General features: G+C 41.0%; 1 protein-coding gene across 5 annotated transcripts in view; it reads right to left on the bottom strand.

The window, feature by feature from the left end:
- Nucleotides 1-4,465: 4,465 nt before the first annotated feature.
- The window catches only part of LDAH (lipid droplet associated hydrolase), a gene marked incomplete at both ends in the record, with an annotated part of 81,549 nt that continues 59,054 nt past the window's right edge, over nt 4,466-26,960 (bottom strand). For 3 of the 5 annotated variants that reach the window (XM_079720976.1, XM_079720975.1, XM_079720977.1), the window contains 2 exons: nt 4,466-4,657; nt 17,804-17,886. In XM_079720976.1, coding sequence (XP_079577102.1) covers nt 4,466-4,657; nt 17,804-17,886 — 275 coding nt within the window. Of the gene's footprint in view, nt 4,658-17,803; nt 17,887-26,960 lie in introns of those variants that run through there. The other 2 variants (XM_079720979.1, XM_079720978.1) reach the window with 1 other exon arrangement.

Below are 26,960 nucleotides of genomic sequence, written 5' to 3'. Positions count from 1 at the left end.
CCCCTTCCCCAAGCCCCCACTCCTCTGGCCGCCTGCCCGCTGTCCCCTTCAGGAGGCAGCACGGTGCGTGGGAAGGGGTGAAGCCGAGTCACTGGGGCAGAGCCCAGCTGTCACTCAGTAGCTGTGAGGTCTTGAGCACGTCACCTGCTTGGCACCCCCGTGGTAACACACGACCGTGAGGCCTGAACGAGACGCTGTGAAAGTGCAGGGCGAGCAGCACGTTCTTTCTCTGGACTTGTTCTCTGCTCTTCCAAAGCCACCCAAGTCCCACCTGTCCTTCTGGCACCAGGAGCAGCCCTGCCACACCCTCCCTCCAGCAGGTTTCTCTTTACAGAACTGCGGCAACCCAGAGCCTTCTCCGGCCCTCACTGTTTGGCTCTGGAGATGCCTTCGGCCTGCTGGAGAGGACAGACCCATGTCCCACATTGGCTCCCCACGTGGGCCCCTGTGATCGCTCACTTACACCTCCAGGGCGCAGAGGCAGGAATCTCAGCCCCTTGGGAACAGAAATCTTTCCTGTCCTTGGCACTCCTACAGGAGAGCTTCAGCCTTAAGTCCTCAGAGATGTACTAGTTCACAGAGCACACTCAGTCCCAGGCACTGCCCGCTCCTTAAGCCCCACCCAGCAAGGAAAGGAGAAGCCCAAGGACATCTCTTCTCTCTGGCAAGAGGGGGCCAGGAACAAAGACGATGCCTCGTGTTATTTTCAAAGGACTATGAGCTCCTCGAGGGGATGTTTGGGTGTCCTGGGCTGTGTGTGGGAGGCCTGCAATGGCCTGGGGTCAGAAAGCTGTGTCAGGTGAGCGAGTGGCCTCCTCCTTCACCAGTATGAACCAGAAACGCTGAGACGATTAGGATCAAATTTCAGGCTGGGTGAAACAATGCAGAAGCTGGGATATTGAGGAGTCCTCCATTGCACCAAAGAGAAGGAAGTGTAAAAGACAAACACGTTGGCTATCCTTCTCCTTTAGGTACCATTTAATAGAGCATCTACCAGGCAGGGTGCTAAATACTATATGCAAGACCTCGTTTGACCCCATTAAAGACAAACAAAAACCCTTCCGAAGTCCAAAAGCTAACGTACTTTCACAGATGAGGGCCAGTGGGGGAGTGAAGGAGAGGGCGCTGGGAGGTTACGCCTCCGAACATCACAAACCTGATAAATGACAGAGCCAGGATTTGAACCCCAGTCTTCATTTACTTCCTAGAAGAAGTAATTCACTTTCTGGAAAAGAAGCAATAAGAGACAGATGCAGAAGGAGAGTGTGTTTTTTTTAAAAGTAATTATTTGTATACATTTCAAAATCATCTCAAGCTTACAAAAATTCTGCAAGAACAAAGAACTTTTTTTTTCTCTGAACCATTTGAGAGTAAATTGACATAATGCCCCATGGCTCCCCGACACTTGTGTGTCTTCAGTACAAATAAGGACATTTTCCTACTTGTCCACAATACAACCAGTGAGATCAGAAAAGTAACATTGGTCTCTTATTCCCCGCTAATCTTCAGATCCCATTCAATGAAGTTTTGCAAACTGTCCCAACAGTTTTTTTTTAATAACAAAAACATCTAATCCAGAATCAGGTATTATATTAAGTTGTTGTGTCTCCTCACATATGGAATTAAATTTAATTTTAATATAATGTAGGATAACGAAAAGTCAAGGCTTTGGAGGTCACTGGCTCTCCAAGGGTTGAGTGGAGAGGCCAATGGTGAGAGGGCTGCTGCCTTGGACACCTGGCCACGAAAAGCCACAGGGGCTGCCTCTGGAGATTCTCCCCCATGGTCCAGAGCAGACTGGGAACAACTGGTCATGATTTCCAGTTTAGGCCTTTCACTCAGCCCTAGATAACCCCAGATGAAGTTATTAAATCTTTGACAAGGGCCATTCAAGTGGCTGACCAGGATACACTGGCAGAAATGCTTCTGGAAAATGGACTTCATCCACTGCTTACCAACTTTAGTCTTTTATTTTTTATTATGATGATGTTTAATAATAATTATTATTAATATAGCCAGTCTTGATTGAGAAGATACTCTTGGTCAGGCATTGTGCTAGATGCTTTCATTTAATCATCCCATTGAATTCTTCCACAATATGAGGTACATATTATTATTAATCCTATCTTATAAATGAGGACACTGAGGCATGGAGAAATTAGATGAAGTTGTCTAAAATCACACAGACAGTAAGGCCTCCAGAGTTCACATACCCTATCACCTCATACATATGCACGGAAACATTTTTGCTTAATTTCTAATGAAATAAAATGAACTTTAATCTCCTGAAGTCTGATTCTTCCTTCTCTAAAAGAAGCACTGAGAAAGTGGCTTTTCAATTTAACAGAGAGACTCTGACCTGAGTCTAACTCAGGAGGATGCTGAGATTGTACCCCTCCTCCCCCAACACACAGAGATCAGGCCAGGCAAGGTCAGAAAGTGTGGGTAAAACACTTATTTTGAAAATTCATTTGGTGCTTAGATGATAAACAGGAAATTTACTTTATCATTTTACTTATCATTTTTTAAGCTCTGGTAACCTTTGGTTTATCAGACATAATTTCATACACGTGGACTCCTGAAATAGGAAGTAATGTGGTAAAGTCACGCTAAAAGAAAAGCTGGGCGTGTTACTCTTCATTCCAGTAGCATGACTTACCCAGTACTTGCTTAGTACTACTGAGCATCTCCTGTATGCAAGGCACTTCAGAGCCATGAGACCAAGCTCCTAACATCAGATTTCTAGAAGGCCTCCCTATACAGTTGCCAATAAGGACTCTGTATGCAGCCTTGCGCCAGTGGCTTAGGCATCTACCGGCTCCTTTCCGGGGCCAAGAGCACTGCTTGCCTGGAGTTTGGCTCCTCCCCTCTGAGAAGTCATTTGCTCTGACATGGCAGCCATGCCAAAGGGTCATAACTCATACAACGCTCACCACTGGGCTGGCACATATCAGAGGTGAATCTTTCATCAGGGGGCTTTAGGTTTTGAGGAGAAGGACAACATCCCATTGTCCTTAAGGAATAGGACACCGTGAGGGATTTCCTCTAGGAGAAAATGGAATGTTTCTATCTATCATCAACCATCTCTGCAGTCAGTGGGACTTACTGGCTCCTAAGGTCCCAAGATTGTGTCAATTTAGGGAAGGAAGCAATATTGTTGGCCTGCTCTAGGGCAGAGAACAAGTTTCTTCTTTACTGGACCTCAAGGTGCCCGGAGAGGGTGAATTCACATAATTTAATGGGTTGTTTTGGTTCATTAGTAAAACAATTTCTTTCCAACTAACAAAACTAATGGAGAAATCATTTATGGTAATTCTCTATTCAGCAATTTAAAGATGCCCTTTCAAAAATTACTAACTAGAAGATTTTCAGAAGAAAAGAATCATAATGTAGCTAACAATCTATCCACAATGCCTTTATAGTACTTGGTTCATTGCTGGTCCTCAGTGGAGTTTCACTGAAAAAAATCACAGAAGGGGCAGTTGCACGTGGCAGGTATAAGGCTGATCTGGGACAGCCTAGGGCCTCCCCACCCTGGCTCTGGGGAAGAGGAGCCTGCAGGGAGCTCACAGCCAGAGCTTGCTGGCTGTCTGTGGAGGAAGGCAGAATTGGGATCCTTCAATAACTCTTATTAGTTGTTAGTTGACCAGAGGAATGTCTGACGAGCTACAGCAGGCAGATGGGGAAGTCACACTCCTCGGGAAAGGAGACAAGCAGTGTTTCCCCTGCCATTGGCTCTGCTGGGGCTTGTGCCACTGGTGGCCAGAGAGAAGGCTGACTTGGTGGTTTGAGACATGCTGCAAGGTAGTAACAGGTGGGCTGTGCAGGCTGTCCTGATATCCAGTCTGATTCTGATGATCTCAGCCAAGACCTGTGCAAAGTTAGTCTGGGCTGATCTTCAGCTTCTGTCCTTAAGAGAGACCCAGGTCCACTGCCAAGATCCACTGCTCATCACTTCCTGCTACTGGACTTGAGTGTATCCTTCTCATGATCTCATATGCTTCACATATCCGACTACACACTTAACATTTAGCGGTCTCTTACATTTTCTAGTAGGTCTTTCATAATTTTCTCTAGGGGAGCCTATTCTACATTGTAACTCAATTAATATCAACTAACTTTAGATTTCCTTTTATCTGCAAGGATCTTGCCTACCAAAATAAACTGTATGGTGCCACTGGGCATCTCATGCAAACATAAGAGACTTTGTTTAGATCAGTGTGTTCCCTGAGTCTTGGAAAATGTGTTGTTAATCCTATGGAATATTGATCAACTGTGTTTATTTCAGTCTGTAGCATGGGGAGCTGGGAGCTGATAGTTTTTAAGCCAAGAAGGTCTCACTTTTTTTCTCTTCTAATATCCAACATTAAAATTAAACATTTACCTACTAAGTATACCACTTACTACTAAGTACACCTACTGCCTTTATGTACTAGCTGTCAGTGCTTGCTCATTGTGTCAGTAGTTATATTTTGGACAGATCATCCTTTAGCCAGTCAGCTACCATGTCTGCCATTTCCTGGTAAAAATTGAGGATAAAATCATGAGGTATTTTTCTCTCACAGAGTCGAATATCTCCTTCTGGAAAATCTTTCTTCATGTCTTCATAGTACTCTTTTGGACACCAAGCATCTATAGTACCATAGTAAAATGTAAGCTAGGAGACAAGACAGAAACATTTTATTAGAAAACACTTCCCCTCCCAACACGGCTATGACACCAGCAACCTGTAATGCTTTGAAAACAGCTCCTGCACCTGGCCCTATAAGCGAGTCCCAAGGCTCCCTCCAGAGAGTGGCTCTCTCAAGGCAGTGAGCTTTCATGGTTTATGGGAGCGAACCTTGGCATCTGATGGAAAGAAACACACGTAGGGAGAGCTTGGTGTGATACATCACCCATGATTCACTAAAAGGACTCGCCAGCAAAGTTGTGCATGTTGAGGTTGAGATGGACACTGGAGAGGTGGCCGATGAGGGCAAGGAAGAGTTACTGAGACATAATCAATGAGTAGCTAGTAACCATTCATTATACACTTAATAGTTTTCACACAGCCACATGCTAGGCACATGGGACATGTTTGTTGGATGGATGCAAAGATAAATAAGATGGACTCTGCTTCTTAATGTAGCAGATGAAATGTTATCAGAACTCTGAGAGTGACTATGACATTTCTAGGAATAGGTTCCAGGTAGCAGGAGAGTGTGCTGGTTCAGTGGGGAGGTGTTACCGTCATACTGCAGGTGACAGCAAGCAGGCTGGATGGAGACAGGGCTTCCTTTGAGGCATTACTAAGACACTTATTGACTATTGATCTGTACCAATCCCTGATACACATACACACACATGTTCATGCATACACATATATGTATATACACATACAAATGTGTACATATGCACACATATGTGTACATACATATGGGCACATAAGCATATATACACCACCTATGTATATATAAATATGTATATATGTGTATATATGTGTATTTATGTGTATATACACATATACATTTATAAGCGTATACACACATGCATCTTTATCTCTACGTCTAGCTCTAAGTTGCTGTTCTTCACTGAAAATCTATGTTCTACTTCTGTATTTCTGAAAAAAAAAAAGGCAACAAAAGTGAAATCCTATTCAGAAGGGTACATACTGGTAATTTCTACCAAAAAACCCCCAAAACTAAATTTTAAGACCCCTATGACATCTGTTATCACTGAAAAAAAAGTTATGCTGTAAGTGGCTAGTTATAGTCACTTGTAGTTTCCATAACACACCAAATTTGTTCACTCATTCAAACACTTAATCATTAATCTATTCAGCAAATACTTATTGAGCATCTACTCTGTATTAGGAACCTGGAAAACAGATAATAAGACAATCTCTGGGGGAGGGAAGGACTGGAGGCACCACGTACACAAGACAATTAGCCCAGATAAGGGGATCTGGTGGGAACCAGTGGGCAGGAAAGGTTCCCTAGAGCACTGATGTCCAAGTTGAGTCTTCAAGTTGGGGGAGCACACTGTGGGGAGTATACCAAGCAAATAAAAAGTATGAAGGAGCATGGCACGCTTGGGAATTGGAAGTAATTTAAAATGGCTGGGCTTCCCTGGTGGTGCAGTGCTTAAGAATCCGCCTGCCAATGCAGGGGACACAGGTTCGAGCCCTGGTCTGGGAAGATCCCACATGCCGTGGAGCAACTAATTCTGTGCGCCACAACTACTGAGCCCACATGCCATAACTACTGAAGCCCGCGCGCCTAGAGCCCGTGCTCCACAACAAGAGAAGCCATCGCAATGAGAAGCCCGCGCACCACAGCCAAGAGTAGCCCTCACTTGCCGCAACTAGAGAAGGCCCGCGCACAGCATCGAAGACCCAACACAGCCAAAAATAAATAAATTAATTAATTTAAAAAAAAAAGGCTGGAATATGGGAGATAAGTCTGGAGAGCTGGTGGAGAGAGATGAAGTCATGAACAGCCTCTGTGCCCCACTAAGGAGGTTGTACCTTGTTCTGAAGTCCACAGGAGCTAACAAAAGACTTCACACAATGAAGTGATGTGATTAAGTCTGTATGGTAGGAAACTTACTCCAGCTGCAGTGACGAAGAGATTGGAGGGGATCAAGCAGAGGCGGGAGGAGGATATGGGAAATACGTGTTATTGCCCACTGGATAATTTTCTACTTGGATCATTAAATCCATTATCTGAATACGGACAGGTGAGGTCACTCTTATAAAAATACCAGCTTTTATTACAGTAATGTTATGATGTAACCAACATTTAAAGAGATGGTTAATTAAAAAACACTTTAAAGAGGAGAATATTTAATGTAGTACTCCAGAGAGTCAATTACTAACGAATAAACTTTGAGTTGTAGACTTATTCCAAAACACTTCATAGGGATTTTTCTGGCTTTCACCTGGGCTTTGGTTTTGAAAGCTGCAAAGGATCTGTGGCTCACAGATTTCTCACTGAATTTCCTCTTCCTACTCTCCTGTTTTTGTCACTACAACCATTTCTGGGCATGCCTGAGGTCCCAAGCCACACTTCATTTTGCCAGGGCTCTCAGCAGTGTATGAAGTTCCTTTTGATTCCTGGAGAACAGGAGAGCCTGGCAGTTGCCTGGTTCTTTCTTCCTGGTGCCGGTCTCTCTATAGCTCTAAAATGCTGCAACCTCACAACCAGTGGGTGACTCTTCTGGCCAGTTGTGGAAAAAATCAATTTCTCAGAATTTCTCAGCAACCACCCTGCCACAGCTTCCCCTTGCAATACTGCTGGGAGTACCAGCTGTCCGCAGGCATTCATGATCTACCAATAGGGCTAATAACTTTAGATTCTCTCTAAACCACTCCCTACTCTTAGCACCAAGAATCCTTTAAATTATATCTAGGACACAGCGTCTGGAGCAGTCATCATGCACAGTTGTTCAGCACTTCCTCAGAGTATGAAACAGTGTGGAGAAATCTAGAGATGCGAAATGCAGGCTTGGGCTCGTGTCCTTCAGGTCCGTTCTTCTGCTCCACGGCACGCTCTTGCCCGAAGACACTGGGACACTGAGAAGGGTACTGTGGGAGTCCTCACACCAGTACAAGCTATGGTGGTGAGTTCTTGTGAAAAACCCTAATACAAAAGCGTCAACTAGAAGGAAAGCAGGGCAGGAAAGACCTCCCCCAGTGAAGTCGCTTTGACAAGGAGGAAAGCATCACTGTGGCACCTGCTGTTACTTTCCGCCTAACTCTTCAAAGACTATTTCTATGGAGTGTTTCCTTTTCAGTGAGGCAATGACAACTGGAACTGTCTCCATTGAGAAATCCAGCTTGATGAGCCTTAGCACTGGGGAAACGCCATTCCTTCCCTCATGCGTGAAGGTATCAGATAGTTGAGCAGGAGTAATAAATATGGATTACAGGAACCCACCCCTACCTTCAGGTATCAAGAGACAAGTCCTGTCCAAGTAGTTATGGGGCACGCGCTGCCCAAGGCATATGCTAGGAACCTCAACACAAAGTGACGTCAGTGTTCAAGACAGCATAACAATGAGGATCATAGATTTCCCATATGTTCATCTGATTTTACCTCTCAACCCTCCATACTGTAATCATTTTGAGGGGGCTGTATTTGGTTACATTTCTAAGTGATAGTGGGGTACGGTCTTTTTGTTTTGTTTTGTATTGTTTATTTAAGTTCTTCTTCTTCAGAAGGGCTCTGTAAGAAAATCTTGGCTTACAAGTCAAACACGTGGTTATTTCTATTGCCTTTGCATACACTGGCTCAAGATACTTCCTGATCCCTACAGATTATAAGTCACAGGCAATAGATCCGAACAGAGGACTCTGCACCTGTAACCTGAAACAGGAAACTGGAAAAGTATGGGGTGTGTGGTGGTAGTGGTGGGGGACGGGGAAGGACAGGTGAGGTATAAAGAAAGAAATAATCGGACACCAAAGCGTAGTGGTGAAGAGTGTACACTACTACTACGTCGATATGTAAAAATGATTCGCAGCAAATAACTATGACCTGATGAAAACTGAGAATGATTTGCCAGGCTCTATGCTAAGTTTTGTGTTCACTGAGTCCTTATAATAATATTCTGAGGAAGGTATTTTATTCCTGTTTTACAGAAAAGGAAACTTAGGCTTAGAGAGACTAACTTGCTTAAGTTGAAACAATTAGTGAATATAACCCAGTGAAAAACTGAGTTATAAATCCAGAGATGGCATTCCTAATCAGTACCTTTTACTACTATTTACAATTAAGAATAAACTGAACCATGGTATGAAAACACAAATCTGAAGACTGAGAGGTCTTAAACTGGTTATGAAAACTACCTGAATGTGACAATCACCGACACGCACAAAGTTGATGTATACAGTTCTTCTGGGGTGCTGAATGCCATAGGGGTGATGAAAATACTGGAATTGTTAACCAAGAATCTCAGGCTATCAGAAGGATGTTTAAATCAAATGTTTACAAGAAAATAAATTATTTCCTATAGTTTATTTCTCCTTGGCACTTGCTTTGATATGGATGAGAGTTGATAAAGAGTATACATTATTGAGATGGAAATTATTCTATTTCCAAGTTGTTACGTTAAGTAATCGTTTCTCTATTAAACACAACATTTAACTTTCTCAATTCTAGGTTTTGATTGCCCAGGATTTTGCTTTTCTCTGCGTACCTTCTACAGTAAGGTGGAATTATGGTTACTGTGATAACCATAGTTATCACAGATAGTCTCTGTGCTCACAGATATATTTTCCTTTAACTCTTCAGTTGCCCCTAAGGAGACATGTCCCTGTTAAAATGTCCCTGCAAATTGTTGCAGCTTGCCCCCATAGAGCAGCCACAGTTGTCTTTTCCAAAGGCTTTTTTTTTTTTTTTTAACTTTTTGCTCCTGAAACTGCAGATTCCCAGCATTTCCACCCAAAATGACCCTAAAACTATCTCCCATCTGGCACTGGCTAAATGGCTGAAATTCAGAAGTAAGACAGCTCTGCCCTGGAGAAGCTCCAGAGTAGCGAAGAACTCAGGCATGTACAAGCTGGCCCTTAAACACAACAGGCAGAGAGAGGTACGAACAAAGTACTGTAGGAGCCAGAAGCAGGAAAACCTGACTTCTGCCCTGATTGATGCAACAAAGCTTTGTTTTAGTACTCATTGAGTTGCTGGCTTTTATGCATTACTCATAGAGGATTTATTTTAAGAACAAAAGACATATTAGAAACCACCTTATGATACAAGTTTATATATTTGATTTAGCTAATAACTAACAAAAATCAGTTCCAATGATATATCAACATCTTAAAATATTAAACATGAAAAAAGCCACACACAGAAGTCTCTATCTGGTGATAATAAATATTATTCAGCTATAAAAAAAGAAGGAAATCCTGCCATTTGCGAAAACATGGATGGACCCTGAAGATATTTTATGCTAAGTGAAGTCAAACAAAGACAAATATTGTATGATCTCACTTACATGTGGAATCTAAAACAAAAAACCGAATTTACAGAAACAGAGAACAGACTGGTGGTTACTAGTGGCAGGGGGTAGGGGGTGGAGGAAACAGGTGAAGGCGGTCAAAAGGTATAAACTTCCAGTTATAAGATAAAAAAGTTCTGGGGATGTAATATACAGCATGGTGACTATAGTTAACACTATACTGTATATTTGAAAGTCATTAAGAGAGTAGACATTAAAAGTTCTCATCACAAGAAAAAAAACTGTAATTAAGTGAGGTGATAGATGTTTATTAAACTTGTGATAATCACTGGGCAATATATACATGTATTAAATCATTATGTTGTACACTTTAAACTAATACAATGTTATGTGTCAATTCTATCTCAATAAAACTGGAAAAACAATCTCTATCTGAATTACTTCTTTCTATTCAGTAGTTGACTAGGACTACAGGCATCACAGGAATTGCTGGACAAGAGCAACAGGCTGCCGCTTCTACCCTCCCCGCGAAGTCAGACACTTAAGCCTCGACCCTGCAACCTTAAAGGAAACGTAAGCATCTCCTTTCAGTTATTTGAAAATCCCATCTCTCTCAGGAACAGAGAGGTAGCAGTCACAAAGCTTTAACAGTTCACTGCAGCCTTTCTGAGCAACCATTTTTAAGAACTTGAACAACTGCTGAAGAAAGGGAGATAGTTTAGACAATTCATTTTCCGATTTACCTTGTTTCCTTTCTTTCTTTTATCTAGAACTGGCTCAATTCCCATTCTTAAAAAAATGAGAATTAGGGCTTCCCTGGTGGTGCAGTGGTTAAGAATCCACCTGCCAATGCAGGGGACACGGGTTCGATCCCTGGTCCAGGAAGATACCACATGCCACGGAGCAACTAAGCCTGTGTGCCACAACTACTGAGCCTGCGCTCTAGAGCCCGTGAGCCACAACTAATGAAGCCTGAGCACCTAGAGCCTGTGCTCCGCAAAAAGAGAAGCCACTGCAATGAGAAGCCTGTGCACCGCAAGGAAGAGTAGTCCCCACTCACCGCAACTAGAGAAAGCCTGCCTGCAGCAACGAAGACCCAAGGCAGCCAAAAATAAAATAAATAAATTTATTTTTTAAAAAAGGGAATTAAAATCCCTAAAAATTAAAAGAAGTGGCTGAGGACAAAGGTGAGCACACAATCCTTCACAAGCACTGAGCCTTGCTCCCCCTGAAGGCATCTAGGGGAGCAGTGGGAATTGGGTGCGAAAGGAGTAGGAAGTCCAAGCGGGTTAGGGACTGGGCTGCCCTCCAGTAGCTGGAACAATCATGCATCAAAAGCCCTGCAAAGTGGGGCTCTCTTCTTTCTGCATGATTCAAGTGTAAAGGGCCAGAACCTGTTCATTCCCAAACGTTAAGTCACTGCTCCTTCCAGAGTAACTAGCTTCATCTCTTTCTTACCTGGGTCTGGAGTGAGAAGCTGACCCAAGGCCTCTATCTTCCTCTGGTGAGGCACTGGGAGCAAGTTTATCCTCCTGTGCTTCTGGTTCTCCCTGGTTATATGGCTCAGGAAACTGGCAGACGTGCCGGGAAGGGTCTTGCTTAACTAACTTAGAGAAATGGCCAATTGCAGCTCATCTGAATTCTCCGTACTGGGCCCAAGTCCTGGTAAAGTTTAAGTACTACTGTGTCTTCCTTCACTGCTGTTCCTATACAACATCTCCCTTAGGCATTTTATGGGAAGCAGTGGCCAGAATGGGATTGGGGCATTCCAGGGTCACTTGGCTACATATTTAATATTACCAAAATCTTTCATTATAGAATGAAAATATCTGAAGGGGTGCGCAGGGGGAGGAAAAGTTAGGCAAAGTCTTTTTAAAGTACTCAGAGGCATATCTAGGATATAACTAACTTTGTAATAATAATAATAAACTTTTACTGAATGCTTAGTACATGGCCAGATACTCTTGCAAGGTCTTTATATAGCATTATAGTTTTGGAACAACTGTATGAGAATAGATAGTATTATTAAACCATTTTATTGATGAAGAAAGGAGACACAGTGAGGTCAAGTAACTTAACCAAGGCCACATAAGTAAGCAAATGGTGGAGCTGGAGGTTGAAGCTCAGGCTGTACCTCTGAAGACTCTGCTCCCTGATCACGCTCCACTAGAAAACTCAAGGGTATGCTGACACAAATGAGTGCCTAAAATGAAGCTCTCAAGGTCAAAATGGTTGAGATACAAACAAACCTATCTATTTCCAGGATGATTATGATATTCTGAACAGGCTTCAAATTAAACAGGCAGAACTAACACAATCAGTTTCAGACCGAGGTTGGCGGAAAGGCAGTCCTGGTTAGATGATCCAGAGAGCACATCCTATGCTCCACTAAGCGGGACGCGTGCACGTCTGAAGGATTTGCATGCCCAGATCTGCAAACAACTGTGCAAGGTTTGTTTGTTCCCAAAGGCAACATGCGCCTCTGGGCTCAGGCGGGCTAAGCAGGATGGGGAGAGCCGTAGCAGAGGGGTCCCTGTTCCTGAGGACACCCTGCCCCTTTCCCAACCACACTGTTGGCCCCAGGCTGGCCCTCTGGAGGCAGGGGCAGCACCACTTTGCAGGAAGTCCTTCCACCGCTGCCTACCTTCATCAGAAAGCAGCGTCTCATGTGCTCTCGCTGGGAACAATTTCAGACCCCTATTGACTGATAGTGATGTTCAGATGTGGTCTGGCAGTAGCACACACCAGCTGTTTCCATAAGCCTAGGCCAAGGATGGTCACGGCAGTTTAGAATTTCCCTCCTAAGTGAGTTTTAAATGAAAACTTTAAGTTTCTAAACCAAACACTAATTCACTTTTCTTTGAATGAGAATACATCCCCTTATAGCTGAGAACAATGACAGAATGGGAATGCTGACCTCCTATTTGCCTCAGACACACCAGGTGCCTCCTAATGCAGAGCATACCCCAGCGGCTCCCAGAAGGATTGGGACTGGGGTGGTGAAAATGTACAGTTGATTCTCTTACTTTGGTTCATTCCATCCTGGTTCTCATTCCCGTCCCTCCCCCCTCCATTTCCGTCTTATTCATTAGTTCCTCTCCTTCCTCCCAACCTTTAAACGTGTTCCCCAAGGGTCAGCCTTTAGATGTATTCTCTCCTTATACTACATACTTCCTTGGGTTACTATTTCCATGCTCATGACTCCAAATATATCCTCCTCATTCCCAAATCAAAATTCAGCCCAGATCCCTCTTCTAGGCTTCACACCCATATATCCAGCTACCTGCCAGACATGTGTCCCCCTGGATGTCCCACAGGTATCTCAAACAAAAGTACCAAAATGAACTACTTTCTCAACCAGCTCCCACAACTTGCTGGCACTTCTTCTCCCATATTCCCTATCTTGTTACAAAATCCAAATACAGAGAAATAATCTTAGACTCCATCTCCATTCTCTCATATCCTATGAGTACTAAGTGTCTTTGATTCTACTTTCCAAATCTTTCCAAATTCTACCCCTTCTTTATCCCCAATTCCACTGCCTTAGTTCTTGTAAAAGTCTTCTAAACAGTTTTCCCACTTCAAATTTCATTCTTTTCCAACATTCTGATACACATTTCCCCCCAAATAATTCCTCTCATTGGTTAATCTAGCCACATTCCTAGGACTAACTGATATGAACTGGCACCTCTTTGTTCACAGATGGCATATGTTCTGATGGGTCAGTGGTTATGTCATATGGTTGTCAAACATTCTGAGTATCACCCTGATTATTACCCCCTTCCTTAAATCCTTCAATGGTTCCCTAACAACTCAAAATAGTCTCTTTAGTATAGCATATCATGGCTTCTTGTTCTCAGGCCAGTGCCCTAACCTTCTCTAGTGCCTCAAAGCAACTTCTTCACCTGGGATCTACAGGTCCACGCAGTTTCATGGGTAGATGCAGTGGCAGTTGAGGGGAGCGGAGTAATGTAAACTTGGATGGGAAAAAGAATATATCATTTTCTTTGCTAACCTCTAACAATAATTTAGTATTTCCTTCAATTATGAATACAGGCAACAAACCACAGAAATATTAGAAATACCTATCTTTTGTCATCTATAAAATTACTGACATTTTCAAATTACAGTAAAATTGTTTTAAGTAACTAAAAGTTTATGCACATCACTACATATTTACAATAGTAATTCTGACTGCTATTATATCTCATTATTTAGTTTGTTAATAAAGATGCACAAATTATATATCACAAATTTGCTTTTAATATATTTTGATAACTATACTTCAATATAATTTTTTTTTGGTAATCTCATGTATTTATTTCATGCACTTAAAAATATTATTCTGAGAAGGAGTCCACACACGACACAGCTGGAGAGGACCACGGCACAAAAAAGGCTTAGAATCTGTAACAATTTTCCTGTCCATCCATCTAGTATACATCTATTGATTGTTCACCAGGTATCATGCATTGTGCTAGGCCACAGGGATACCAGGATGAGAAAAACCTTCAAGGTGGGTGAGAGGGGAAAGCCGACTGTTTCAATACTGTGTGATAAATGCAGTATCATAACTTTACATATGGAGCCATGGGAGCCGAGGGGAGGGACTTCTAACCCAAACCAGGGGCTGGGGAAGGCCTCTTAAAGATGACAATGGAGGGCTTCCCTGGTGGCGCAGTGGTTGAGAGTCCGCCTGCCGATGCAGGGGACAAGGGTTCGTGCCCCGGTCCGGGAAGATCCCACATGCCGCGGAGCAGCTGGGCCCGTGAGCCATGGCCGCTGAGCCTGTGCATCCAGAGCCTGTGCTCTGCAACGGGAGAGGCCACAACAGTGAGAGGCCCACGTACCGCAAAAAAAAAAAAAAAAAAAAGATGACAATGGAGCCAAGTCTTAAAGGACAGGTAGAATTTAGTCAGGTGAAGAAAGAACACAACCTATGACGCCATAGGCCCTACTATATTCTTTTGGAAACAACTGAGTCTGACATATTTGCTTCAGGAAAGGGAAATAACCTTACGTAGTGCTGCAGCACTGTCTGACACCATCTGTAAAGTCTCTAGACCTTGGAAAGAAGGAAGGGAGACAATCAGTTCCAGAGATTTTTCAGAGTTAAAAAGGTGCATTTCCCTCAAGAAGATAAAAAGTTCTCTTCATGTGGAAATTCAGTGGTAAAAAATTTGAATTTAGAACCAAAGTCTGCTGATTATGATATAATAGTTTTCTAGAGGAGGAGAAAGAATCCAAAAGCCATCCACGTGTGGTAGTAGAGTGACTGTTTTTAGACTAAATCTCCTGTGGCTTCCTGACTGGATGGCACAAAGATACATTTTCCAGAACTGTTTTAAAAGTTGAATAATAGATATATTTAATGATTTTTGCAACGAAAAGTGTGGCTCAAAACATCTTTACAATGGACAGTCCTGGAGAGGCACAAAGTTTCTGAATGCTTATATTTGGGCAGGAATAAGACAGAGTATCCTTGACTAGAATATTTAAAATAGTGATATGTCTAGTTTTGGGAACTGATTTTCAAGTCTGACTAATTATCAGGGTTGTTTGGAAGGCAGGGGAAAATGCCCACTATTTTGCTAGAACTATGTGCCCTTTTAAGTTTCCTTACTTTCTCAAGCAGACTGAGACATATGTTGATTCAACTTTTACCAATATTAAATTACAGCATGTTTCCATTTTTTTTCATTACAGAAACAAAAAAATTGCAATAAACTTCCTGTCTTTCTATACCTCATTTCACTTAGGAATTGGAATTGTATTATTCTCATGGAGAGTTCAAACTTAGCTGGTAGAAAGGACATTCAATTAATCGCAGGTAGTTGTGCATCATTAAACTAAACAATGCCTTGCTTTCCCAAACTCCACAAGTACATGTCATGTTATCTTAAAAACAAAATAAAACCATTCCCTGTAGTTGGAAAAGTTTAGTCCTGTGACCGTGTGTTAATATTAACCTTGAAATGCCTGCCATCTACCATTATACCCCCATATTTCTCCCACGAAAGTGTCAGTAAAGTATGGTCCTGACACGGTTACCATGAGCAGCCCTCTATCTGGGAATGATTACACTTGCATATGGATTTAACTTAGGACAGGAATAAGTTAGCACCTTCCTTTGGCCTCCTTCTGAGCACAACATACAAACAGAATCCAGGAATGATGAGTACTTTACAGCAGCTGGCTTCCACAGGTGGTAAGACGGGCTTTGACACATGATGGGTCTAGTCATTCAGCAAGTGTGAGTTTTGGAAATGAGCATCCGCCAGTCTTATTATTAACTGGGAACTGAGTTGTTTTTATGAACTTCCAGCCTTGAGAACTTACAGCTTTGAAACAAATTCACTTATAATTTAACTAAAAAATAAAATACTGTTTTTCTTGCATTTTCACGTACATCAATGAGTGGAAACAGTTGAAAGCCCTGGAAAGAGGGTCGTTATGAGGCCCCAACCTCCTCCATTCAGCTAATGAGGGTTTCCTCTGTCTTCAAAATTTCAATCTCTGGCCAATTGCTATTTTAGAAATATGATGACCACTATGGCCATAAGACAAACACAGACTGGCACTTTCAAAAGTCCTCTCTGGGTGAAGCTACGATAGATCGATATTCTAAAAATACTGTTTTAAGAACATATACATTTCTTGCTTTAAGATAATTGTATTGGGAGGTTATAGAAATATGAATTAACACTATAGGCAAGTTTAAGTCAAATGTCTCAAAGTTTATGAAGAGATTCTAAACCCAGCAGGATATCTAAGATTTTACTTGCAGATTGTAGGTTCCTGGGCCCTGTAAGAGTTGGTCACTCAGTGGGCCTCGTTTCATTGCATCCAGCAGATGTCACGGTTCAGCACTGGACTGCAAAGCTCTATATTAGCACAGTCCAACAGAAATACAAAGGCACACAGTAATTTAAAAATTTCTAGTAACTACATTTAAAAAAGTACAAAGGAATGAAATTGCTTTTAATAATATATATTATTTACCCCCACGCATCTAAAATATTATCATTTCAACAGGTAATCAATATAAAAATATTAATGAACTATTTAACTTATTTTTTTGGTACTAAGTTTCTGAAATCCAATGTGTATTTTACACTCATGGCACATCTCAATTCAGAGTAGCCACAAATAACCACGTGTGGCTACTGGTTACCGTGTTAGATGGTACAGCTCTATCCTATTCAGCTGTACAGACAGACAGCTGTATGGACAGACAGACAAATGATGCCAGGGGAGTACCAGGGCCACCTTAATTCTAGGGTGCTTAGACATATTCTAAACCATGGCCCCTCACAGTTTCAGAAACTGTGCTTCCAAATACACCTGTGTTAAGATTCTAGCACTTACAGCAGCAACTCAAAAATGCTAAATATTTCAATTGTTGCCTTTCTGCACCTGCTTGTATAGAAAACTCGCCTTGGTGTCAGCTGGGCATTCCTACTCTAATGCATTGGAGAATAAGAGAGACGGGCTCACTGGATCATCAGATCATAGGCATGTTAGTTCTTTTCCAATGTTTCACTTATATTTTAATGTAACTCATTTCTTCCATAAATATTATTGAGAGTCTTTTCAGGACAAAGCTTTAGAGAGAAGTATCGATTCTAAAAATAAACCCAACAAAAACAAGTGGCAAAACATATTTAAGTAACTATGTAGTCAGCTTTACTTACTTTCTATGCAACTTTCAAGGACTGCGTTAATGTTAACTAGAAGTAGAACTTGATCTGAAATTTACAAACCCTTGAGGTCTTAACAGATTCTAACCAACTCTAGCCTTTCATCCTCAGTAAGTATTTCTGCCCATCTACTTACTTCCTTGTAGCAATAAAGTGATTACCTTAGATAAATGTTCCTTTATGGTTTCATTGTCTCTCTTCACCACCTCCATCATTTCTTGGCTCCCAAGGTAGGCAGCATTAACTACATTAAAAAAAAAAAAGGCAAACACTTAGAATATATAGAACAAACACAAATGTCAAATTAATTGTAGTATATTCCTGTTTTACTCTTTTCTTTTGCCAAGTGCTATGTGATGTGAGATATTAGTGAGGCCAAGAGAGGCATGTGAGTCAGCAACCTGCACTGTCTCTGGAAACAAGAGCATGCCCTGTGGAATAATCTCTCTCACCCTCACCTGGCTTTCTCAATAGCAGTGTTAGCAGTATGATGGCCTAATGTCAGATACCACAGCAGATGTGTGTAATCATACCCGATCAAGGCATTTTTATGATTTAAGGATTAGAATCACAAATTTTGATAGATAAATCATGTATACCAGGGAAACCACCCATAGTTATGAACATGAAACCATCTTGATAATTTTTAAAAAAGGACACAACTAAAAAGAATGTTTATTTTAAAACAGGTTTAAGTGATCTTTAAGAGTTGCTTACGAGGGTTAGTTCTATTATACTGACTGCGGAATGAGCAGAGTGACCCTCATTTTCAAGATGTCAAATAACTGAGAAAAAGGAAGAATGCCAGAGATAACAGGAATTTATGTGATTTTCTGGTACTGCTACACAAATTTTCATTTGATTCTTTGTGCCTTGAATTCTACTTTGATTGGTGTTATTATTGTTACTTTGCTTTCTTTTTGGCATCATCTGCCTATTTGTCTTTTATTTTTAGTCTTTTGTCATTTTGTTTTAAGTATGTCGCTTGAAATCATAAGTAGATTTCTTTAAAAACAAAATTTAAAGTCTCTCTCTCTTAAATAAAGGGACTTAACATACTCATGTATATTGATATAAAAAATATTTGGTCTGACTCCAGTCAGTAGGCAGAATAAAGTAAATAATAAAGTTCACAGCAGGAATTAATGAAATAGAGACCAGAAAAACAATTGAGAAACTAAATGAAACTAAAATTAAGTTCAATAACTGATAAATCTTTAGCCAGACTGATCAGGAAAAAAATGTGAGAAGACATAAAACATTACCAGTATCATGAAAGAGAAATGACAACCCTTCAGATAACAGACATCAAAAGGATAATCAAGTAATTTTGTGGACAACTTTATGTCATGAAATTCAATAACTTAGATGAAACAGCCAGTCTGCCCAAAGACACAAATTTGAAGCTTACTTAACAATAAATAGATAACCTCAATCGTCTTATATCTATGAAAGAAATTAAATTTGTAATTTAAAGCCTCTCCACAAAGAAAACTCGAGGGCAAGATGAATTCATTGGTCCACTCTACCAAACATTTAAGGAAGAAATAATATTGATTTTAAATAAATTCTTCCACAAATGACTACACATATATAGATATTTAATTTTTGACAAAGGTAGCATTTCAGAGCAGCAGAAAACAGGTGGTCTGTGGTAGGCAGAATTCCCAGATGACACAAATACTCCTTGCCCTTTTACAATCCTTCCCTTCTGAGTGTGGGTGAAACCTGTGAGTATGATGACATATTACTCCCATGACTAGGTTATGTTATAAAGTTGAGATGACTTTAAGGGAGATTATCCCAGTGGACCCACCCTGATCACATGAGTCCTTCAAAATTTGAGTTCTCTCTGGCTAGTGGCAGAAGAAGAAGTCACAGATTCAAAGCACTAGAAGGATTAAATGCACCACTGTTGGTTTGAAAATGGAGCTCATGTGAAAAGGACCTGAAAGTGACCTCCAGGAGCTGAGGGACCCCTGGCTGACAGCCAGCAGGAAAATGGGGACTGCAGTCAAAAAGCCACATGAACTGGATTCTGCCAACAACCTGAATGAGCTCAGAAGTGGATTGTGGGATATGCAGGGGTATAAAAGAGGCTTCTGAGATCGAGGCAATGGTGATCCTTAAGCTGAGTGGGAGTTATATGGGAGCTTGCTTTCTGATAATTCATGGAGGTAAACATTTATGTCTTAAGCACTTTTCTGTAGTGTTGAATTGGAAAAAATATAAACATTCAAAAAACTTGTAAGGAATCTTACATTTCTAAAAGTAAATTTTTCATCAGGGAATGTACCTCGCCTCACCTTTATTCTTATTCTTGTTTTTCCTGGTAATTTCCCATCTAAGTCCACTTTTTTGTTGTTTGTTTTTAGAAAGTAGAATACCAGTTTCCTTTCCGGTAATTGCTCCAAGGAAGCAATTATCTTTTTCTTTCCTCAAAAATGCTCATAGGGCTTCCCTGGTGGCGCAGTGGTTGAGAGTCCGCCTGCCGATGCAGGGGACGCGGGTTCGTGCCCCGGTCTGGGAAGATCTCACATGCCGCGGAGCGGCTGGGCCCGTGAGCCATGGCCGCTGAGCCTGCGCGTCCGGAGCCTGTGCTCCGCAGCGGGAGAGGCCAAAACAGTGAGAGGCCCGCGTACCGCAAAAAAAAAAAAAAAAAAAAAATGCTCATAACACAGCACAGTGGTCAGAAACAATAATACTAAATAGAAGTGTAATTTCCTAAGGGGAAAACACATTTCTCCTGGCAATGACCATCGACAGCATTCCTGGAAACCCAGCTGATTTCAGTTTCAAGCACCATAGTGAAGTAAATATCTAGGAGCAGGAGTAATGGAAACAGACACGAAGGGAAGAGAATGGTTTAGAAGAATGGTGCTTTTTTACTTTTATTTCCTTAAAAATCTAAATACAGGTGTAATAAAAACCTCACTGAGTCTAATGTTCTATTTTATTTGCTACCATCATCTTCTGAAATCTGCTTAGTGTTTAAATATCACTACAGGACACCAACTCACAGTGGAGTGGCTAAGGAACAAAATGAGTGAGGGTTAAAGTTGGAGGACCAATAGGACATTCATCTCACAGGCTAAACGGTACCACTAAATTCTCCAAGTACACATAATCTACAACAGAAGGCTGCCTTCTGTCTAACTCAATCACCTATCTTGATGCCATTTTGTCTGTCTGGAAAATTCCCAACTCATCTTCAAGTCCAAATTCATTTGTCTTCTCCCTTACTTATCTAGATAGAACTAATTTCTCCTTTTCTTGGTACCATTCCTGACCTGTATCTGTATTCATAACAGTCGTAACTGTGATATGTTAAAATTCTTCACATTTATCTCCCCTACCATGCCATATATATATATATATATTATATATATATATATATATATAATATATATATATATCAGCACCTATATTTCATTTATTATTCTCTCCAGTGATTATGCAAGTGCTTGGTTCATGGCAGCTGTGAGTTAAGGGCTGTTAAATAAAATAAATGGGAAGGGACTTGGCCAGTGTTTTTCTTTTTTGCGGGGGTAGGAGGGAAACGGGTCAGAAGGAAAAACCTGCTGCCTTCCTTGAAGTGGTGCAAGAGCTGACATCACAAGACAGGCCAGAACACTGACATGGTAAGCCAAGCTGGCAGGTACTGGTATAAAACTGGGACAAATCATTGCAGGCAAGAGTGGCAATCTAAGAGCTTCTGTTGAGACTGGCCCCAAACTAGGCCACATAAAGCACTGGCCATAGCAGTGAGAGAAAATGCAGAGGGAAGAAAAACCACAATTAATGATACAATAGGAGGTTTGGGGGAGATGTATGTATAGTTTTCTGAAGTAGAACTTGGGGGTTGGAAGCCAAGTTGTCCTGCTGTTTTGGTGGTATGTGATCCAGTGCCATTAGCACAGTTTCACAGTTGAATGCCCCAGTTTGTTCAGTTTTGCCTTTATATTGGGGAGGGAGGATTGATGGTGCTGAAGCAAAGGGAATTACTTGAACTGGGCACAGTTTAATTAGGGCAGGTGAAATTTGGAGGTAGGAAATCTCCCATACATGGGTGTGTGCACTGCAGTGTAAAATGTGATTGTTACTCCTGGTCTGTTCTGACCAAGATATTATTTCTAGTCAGTTTAATTTTCTTTAAAATGGCTGTTAGGTTCTGTATGTCCAAAGTATGCCATAAGGTTTAGAAGAAAAAAACCAGTCTCTTAAAAAAATGCTCCTTACAAGATTTGCTGGATTAGAAAAAGGGTTTGGTATATTTACCTCCACGATGGGAGGGTGGCTGAGGACAGAAGCCACTAGTAAGCACACAAATAGAGGTAAACAGCAAAAAGTTTTCATTTAAATTCTCTTTAAAATAATAAGGGTAGTACTAATAATCATGGGAACCAAGACAGGCTCTCCTGTGGATAGGTGCGTCTAGAGGTGCTCCCAAGAGGGTCTCCCATAAATAAACTGCAGACCCCAGTCTGAGGTGGTCTTGTCAGGGCTTGTGAAGCCCAAAGACACTCTGGAGGGGACATGGATGTGGTGGACTTTACTTATGGTGAAGAGGATGGAGTTAACTGTCTAGGTTACTAGTTAACTAGTATGGATGGAGTTAACTAGCTAGGTGTTTGGTAGGTCCATGGAAGATGAGTAGGTAGGTAGGTCCAAGACCATCTTGAACTAGGGATGTAGTAAATACTAGTACCTACCCAAAAGCCAATAAAAAACCCCTCATTTCCTTGACAAGAGACATGGGAAAGTCAAAACATATGGCTTTTCCACAACCCTTATAGCTAGGGATATGGCCTAGTGTTGGCTACTAATGTAGAGGCAAGGTTCCTGGGGGAGGACTTCTCTTCCTAAATAAGCCAAAGCCTCATCAGGAATAAGCCTCTGCTTTTGCCCCATTTTCCTTAATTCCATCTGAATGTCAGACATGAGGCCTAGAGCAGCGGAAGTCATATGTGATCATGAGATGACGAGCATGAGGATAAATGTGCTGAGGACAAAGAGTGGAAATCTAGAAAGAACCCACATCCTTGATGGCACTGTTGAGATACTATTTATCTCTGGACTCTCCCCTTTATATTTTTTGGTGCATGAGAAAAATATCAATAGATCCCTATCTGTTTAGGCCACTGTAATTTAGTTTTCTGTTATCTATAGCCAAATTCAGTCTTAGCTAATAAAAGCAAATAAAAATGGGGTCTCTGGATTTTCTGGGTGTTTTTGGTTAACAGGGGTTGATATTGTTGTCAACTTCCTATCAGATTCTGGTACTTGAGTAGCGGAGCAGGGTGGCATCAAGCCTTATCTATACATACTAGATCTTCCCTATAGGAGGGAAGAGGTAGGAGCTGAGTGCAAAAAAGCCGTTCCGGGCTTCCCTGGTGGCGCAGTGGTTGAGAGTCTGCCTGCCGATGCAGGGGACACGGGTTCGTGCCCTGGTCCGGGAAGATCCCACATGCCGCAAAGCGGCTGGGCCCGTGAGCCATGGCCGCTGAGCCTGCGTGTCCGGAGCCTGTGCTCCGCAACGGGAGAGGCCACAACAGTGAGAGGCCCGCGTACCGAAAAAAAAGAAAAAAAAAAAAAAAAAAGCCGTTCCAAGGATAGCCCCTCCTAGCACATCTTCTAACTGGTCCTGAGGCTGGCAAGATGTTGCCGAATGTAGAGCAGTTAGGTGAGAGCCAAGCAGGGCTGCAAGGTAGCAAAATTCTTGGGGCTGAGGACAGACTGTGAAACTGGATAGTACCGGAGATGTGAGTATCCCACGCTCCAGCAGAGCTCCGTCCAGAGCTGCTCAGGCAAAGTTAAGGCTAGGCAATCAAGAAGCATAAACCAGGAGAGTTTGTCAGAAGTTAAGCAGGACTACACATGCTCAGAAACCCAGATGAAGTCTTACAAGGGCCAGTTCTTTGGTAGGTCTTTTTTTCCCGATCGTTTTCTACAGTTGCTATTTGTGCCAGTTGTGGCTTTTAACAATGTGAAAACCAGATCTAAAAAAGCAATTCTCCCATTCTAAAATTTCTGCATAATTTGGGGTAATGTTTACTATTCACATGTTTCTCCATAAGCCAAGACTTTCATTATTATAACCATTGATTTAGTCTGCAAACAGATAGTCTTATCTATGTGACACTGAGTTCACCAAAGTGAAACATACAACTTAAGGTGTATGATTTTTAAAAAAATAATACAACTTTTTAGAGTGGCAGATAATTTAAAGATATATATATAAATTTCTATAGAAAAAAATAATAAAACCTTCACTGAGTCATTTACTTCTAAACCAGAGATGATATTCTAGTACTGTATCTAATCACCTTTTGCCCTAAATCCTAATACTGACCACACACACACAAAATCTTTTCCTTCACTGCTGAATTTTAGGCTAAACTTCCATGAATAACTAAAGCTGAAGTTGCCTTTTATAAATGGATTTTCCTAAGCTACATACATAAATGAGAGAATAGGTAACATGGCAGTCTGGTTTTGTCTTATTCAAAATATTATTCTGGGATTAAGTCAAAAATATTCTGAGAAGAAATTTGTGATTTTTTAGTGAGGCTTATGTGTCAGTTCATTGAATAGTTCTGTTCATTTCATATCACTGTACATGTTTTTAAAAGTTATTTCCGTATTGATTAAGGAAAGGAAAGATTATGAAAATGTCTTTTACAAGAATGTATGCAACAGAAGTAATGTAATCTACCAGGAATGCCCTTTGTCTGCACTGTGTTTTTCTAGTTAGGTAACTGAAAGGAATTAAAACATCAATTTGGCCTAACAAAAAGACCCTAGAATATTTTTTAACATTAATTATCTTGACCTGTGATACTGCTAAGCTAAAATATATTTGCTTCTAGCTTTGATCAGAAAATCCAATTCAGCTGTCTCCCTGAAAAATTTATTTCTCATGAAACAGAAGAACATCTATTCTAAAGAAAATATGTAGTAGCAAATATTCCAGAATTAAAATTAAATAAAAAACCATATATTTTCTTTAAAAATAACATTCAAAACAATCTAGTTATATCATTTGAACTAATGAACACTGTGGTAAAGTTTATAAAGTATCCTAATTGAATTAGGGCTACTCTATCCTGAATGCTGGATAGGAAGGGATGTTTTACTCACTCAGTCTGCTGAAGAAGGCTAATACACAGCATCTCAGCCAATAAGAAGCGCCATTTTTGCCAAAAGGACAACAGCATTTGAAATACTTGAATAATTTGGTTCCTTGAATTTTTCAGACCTTACTACAATAAAAAAATATGTGTATAAACTAAAGGATACGGAAAATCAGTTTCTATCCAGATAGGTCAGGATTTATTATCCACTACTTGGACTGGCAAACTTCCTCCATTTGTTTCCGTAAGATTTCTACTGAAGCACAGACATTACATAATGTGAAAACACCCCAAGTCCTCCTAAAAGTCAAACTGGTACGCTAAAGGTCATTGTCTGGATGACAGTCAAGCCACAGAGAAGCAGGTCTGGAGGAAGGTCCGGACGGCACAGATTTGACCACTGAAAATGATCTCAGACCTGGTATTCCTTTCCCCTGATGACCCCTCTCTTTGTGTAACATGAAAATCATGTCACCAACTCAAGTGACTGGTTTGAATATCGATTACCCTTCACCATTTATGGGATATAAGCTCGGGAGGAGTGCACTAATCATCCACAAGGGCCAGCGTCTTATCTGATGAGTATCAGTCCCTCTCCGCGGGGGCCTTCTCGCATTTGTCATAAGCAAGGGAACAGGAATCACTAGAGGGATGGCCAGGGCAAGCCTGGGTAAAGGCAGGTTTTGTGGTAGCTGTTGCAAGAGGAGCAGGGGCGACACGGGACCCAAAGGGGAGAGGTATAAAGAGGCCGGCTAGGATGATTGCAATGCTTGCTTAAGGGTTAGCCTACGGTCACTACTAGGAGATTGAACTAAGTTCCCATGCAGAGAATAAACCAAGAACACAAAGCAGCAAGAAGACAAGTAAATTCTTGCCTCCTTTCTCTTTACCCAAGGTTATATAGACAGGGTGGGTAATGGGGAAACAAAAGAGACTACTGAAGTACTAGTTACCTGGATATCAGAAAGGCAGATCCAGAAGGAAGAGAACAGAAAATCAGAGAAGAAAAGGATGTCAGAAACCTAAGAGCTGTGCTCCAAAAGTTTGTTTGCAAGTTGGTTGTTTGGAACAGAGATAAAGCAATGTGGCTGAGTGTTTAGTCTGGTCTAAAAGTCTATTTTGCACACAATATAACTCTACTATGGGAAAGAAATCCCAGGGTTCCCCAAGGAACAATGCAGCTGGAAGGCTCTGGTTGCCTTCCAGAGCCAGGGAGGGGAATGTGTCCTATGTCCAAACTGTCTTGTTCCTTGATGCCTGCACTTGCGGCTCCAGGAAGACTCAGTAAGAGGTCAATCACTGCAGCTGAAAGGAAGATTCCTTTCTCTCAAGTGCAGCTTATGGAGCCTACTTCTTCAAGAGGGTGTTTACAATTCTGCTGTAGAAAAATTGAAAAAAAATATTTATATAAGTACCCATTTTAATGAAAAAACATTAAACACGTCATATGTCATATGTGATGTGTTACATAGTCACTAAATATATATAGAAAAACAAAACTTTCTTATATCCCATGTGCTGATTTGGATTTAGAAAATATTTCTAACGAGATAGAAGGAAAGCACAGGTAGCTCCCTACCTAATGCCTATCAGAAACCCAGATGTTTTGGGTGGAGTGTTCTATAAATGTCTATTAAATCCTGTTGGTTGATACTGTTGCTAATTTATCTATATCCTTGCTAATTTTTTCTGTTCTATTATTTGACTGATTGTTGAGAGAGGGGTGTTTAAGCGTCCAACTATAATTGTGCATTTGTCCTTTACTCCTTTCAGTTCTATCAGTTTTTGCTTCATATATTTTGCCACTCACTTGTTTCGTGCATACACATTTAGAATTGCTATGACTCCTTGGTAAATTGAACCTTTTATTGTTATTATTATGTCTTGTCACTCTGTTCCTGGTAATTTTCTTTGCTATGAAGTCCACTTTATCTGATATTAATATAGTCATTACTGGTTCCTTTTGATTAATGTTTGCATGATGTATCTTTTCCCATTCTTTTACTTTCAGTCTACCTACATGATTATATTTTAACCAAGTTTTCTGAAGACAGTATATACTTAGGTTATGTTTTTTAATCCACTTTGTCAATCTTTATCTTTTAATTGGTATATTTTGACCATTTACATTTAATGTAATTATTGGTATGTTAGAGCTTGTATGCCATTTTATTATTTGTTTTCT

Source organism: Hyperoodon ampullatus (genome assembly GCF_949752795.1).
Source record: "Hyperoodon ampullatus genome assembly, chromosome: 15".
Taxonomy (NCBI): Eukaryota; Metazoa; Chordata; class Mammalia; order Artiodactyla; family Ziphiidae; genus Hyperoodon; species Hyperoodon ampullatus.
The sequence above is the reverse complement of the archived record's forward strand: the minus strand, read 5'-3'. Positions and strand labels throughout refer to the sequence as shown.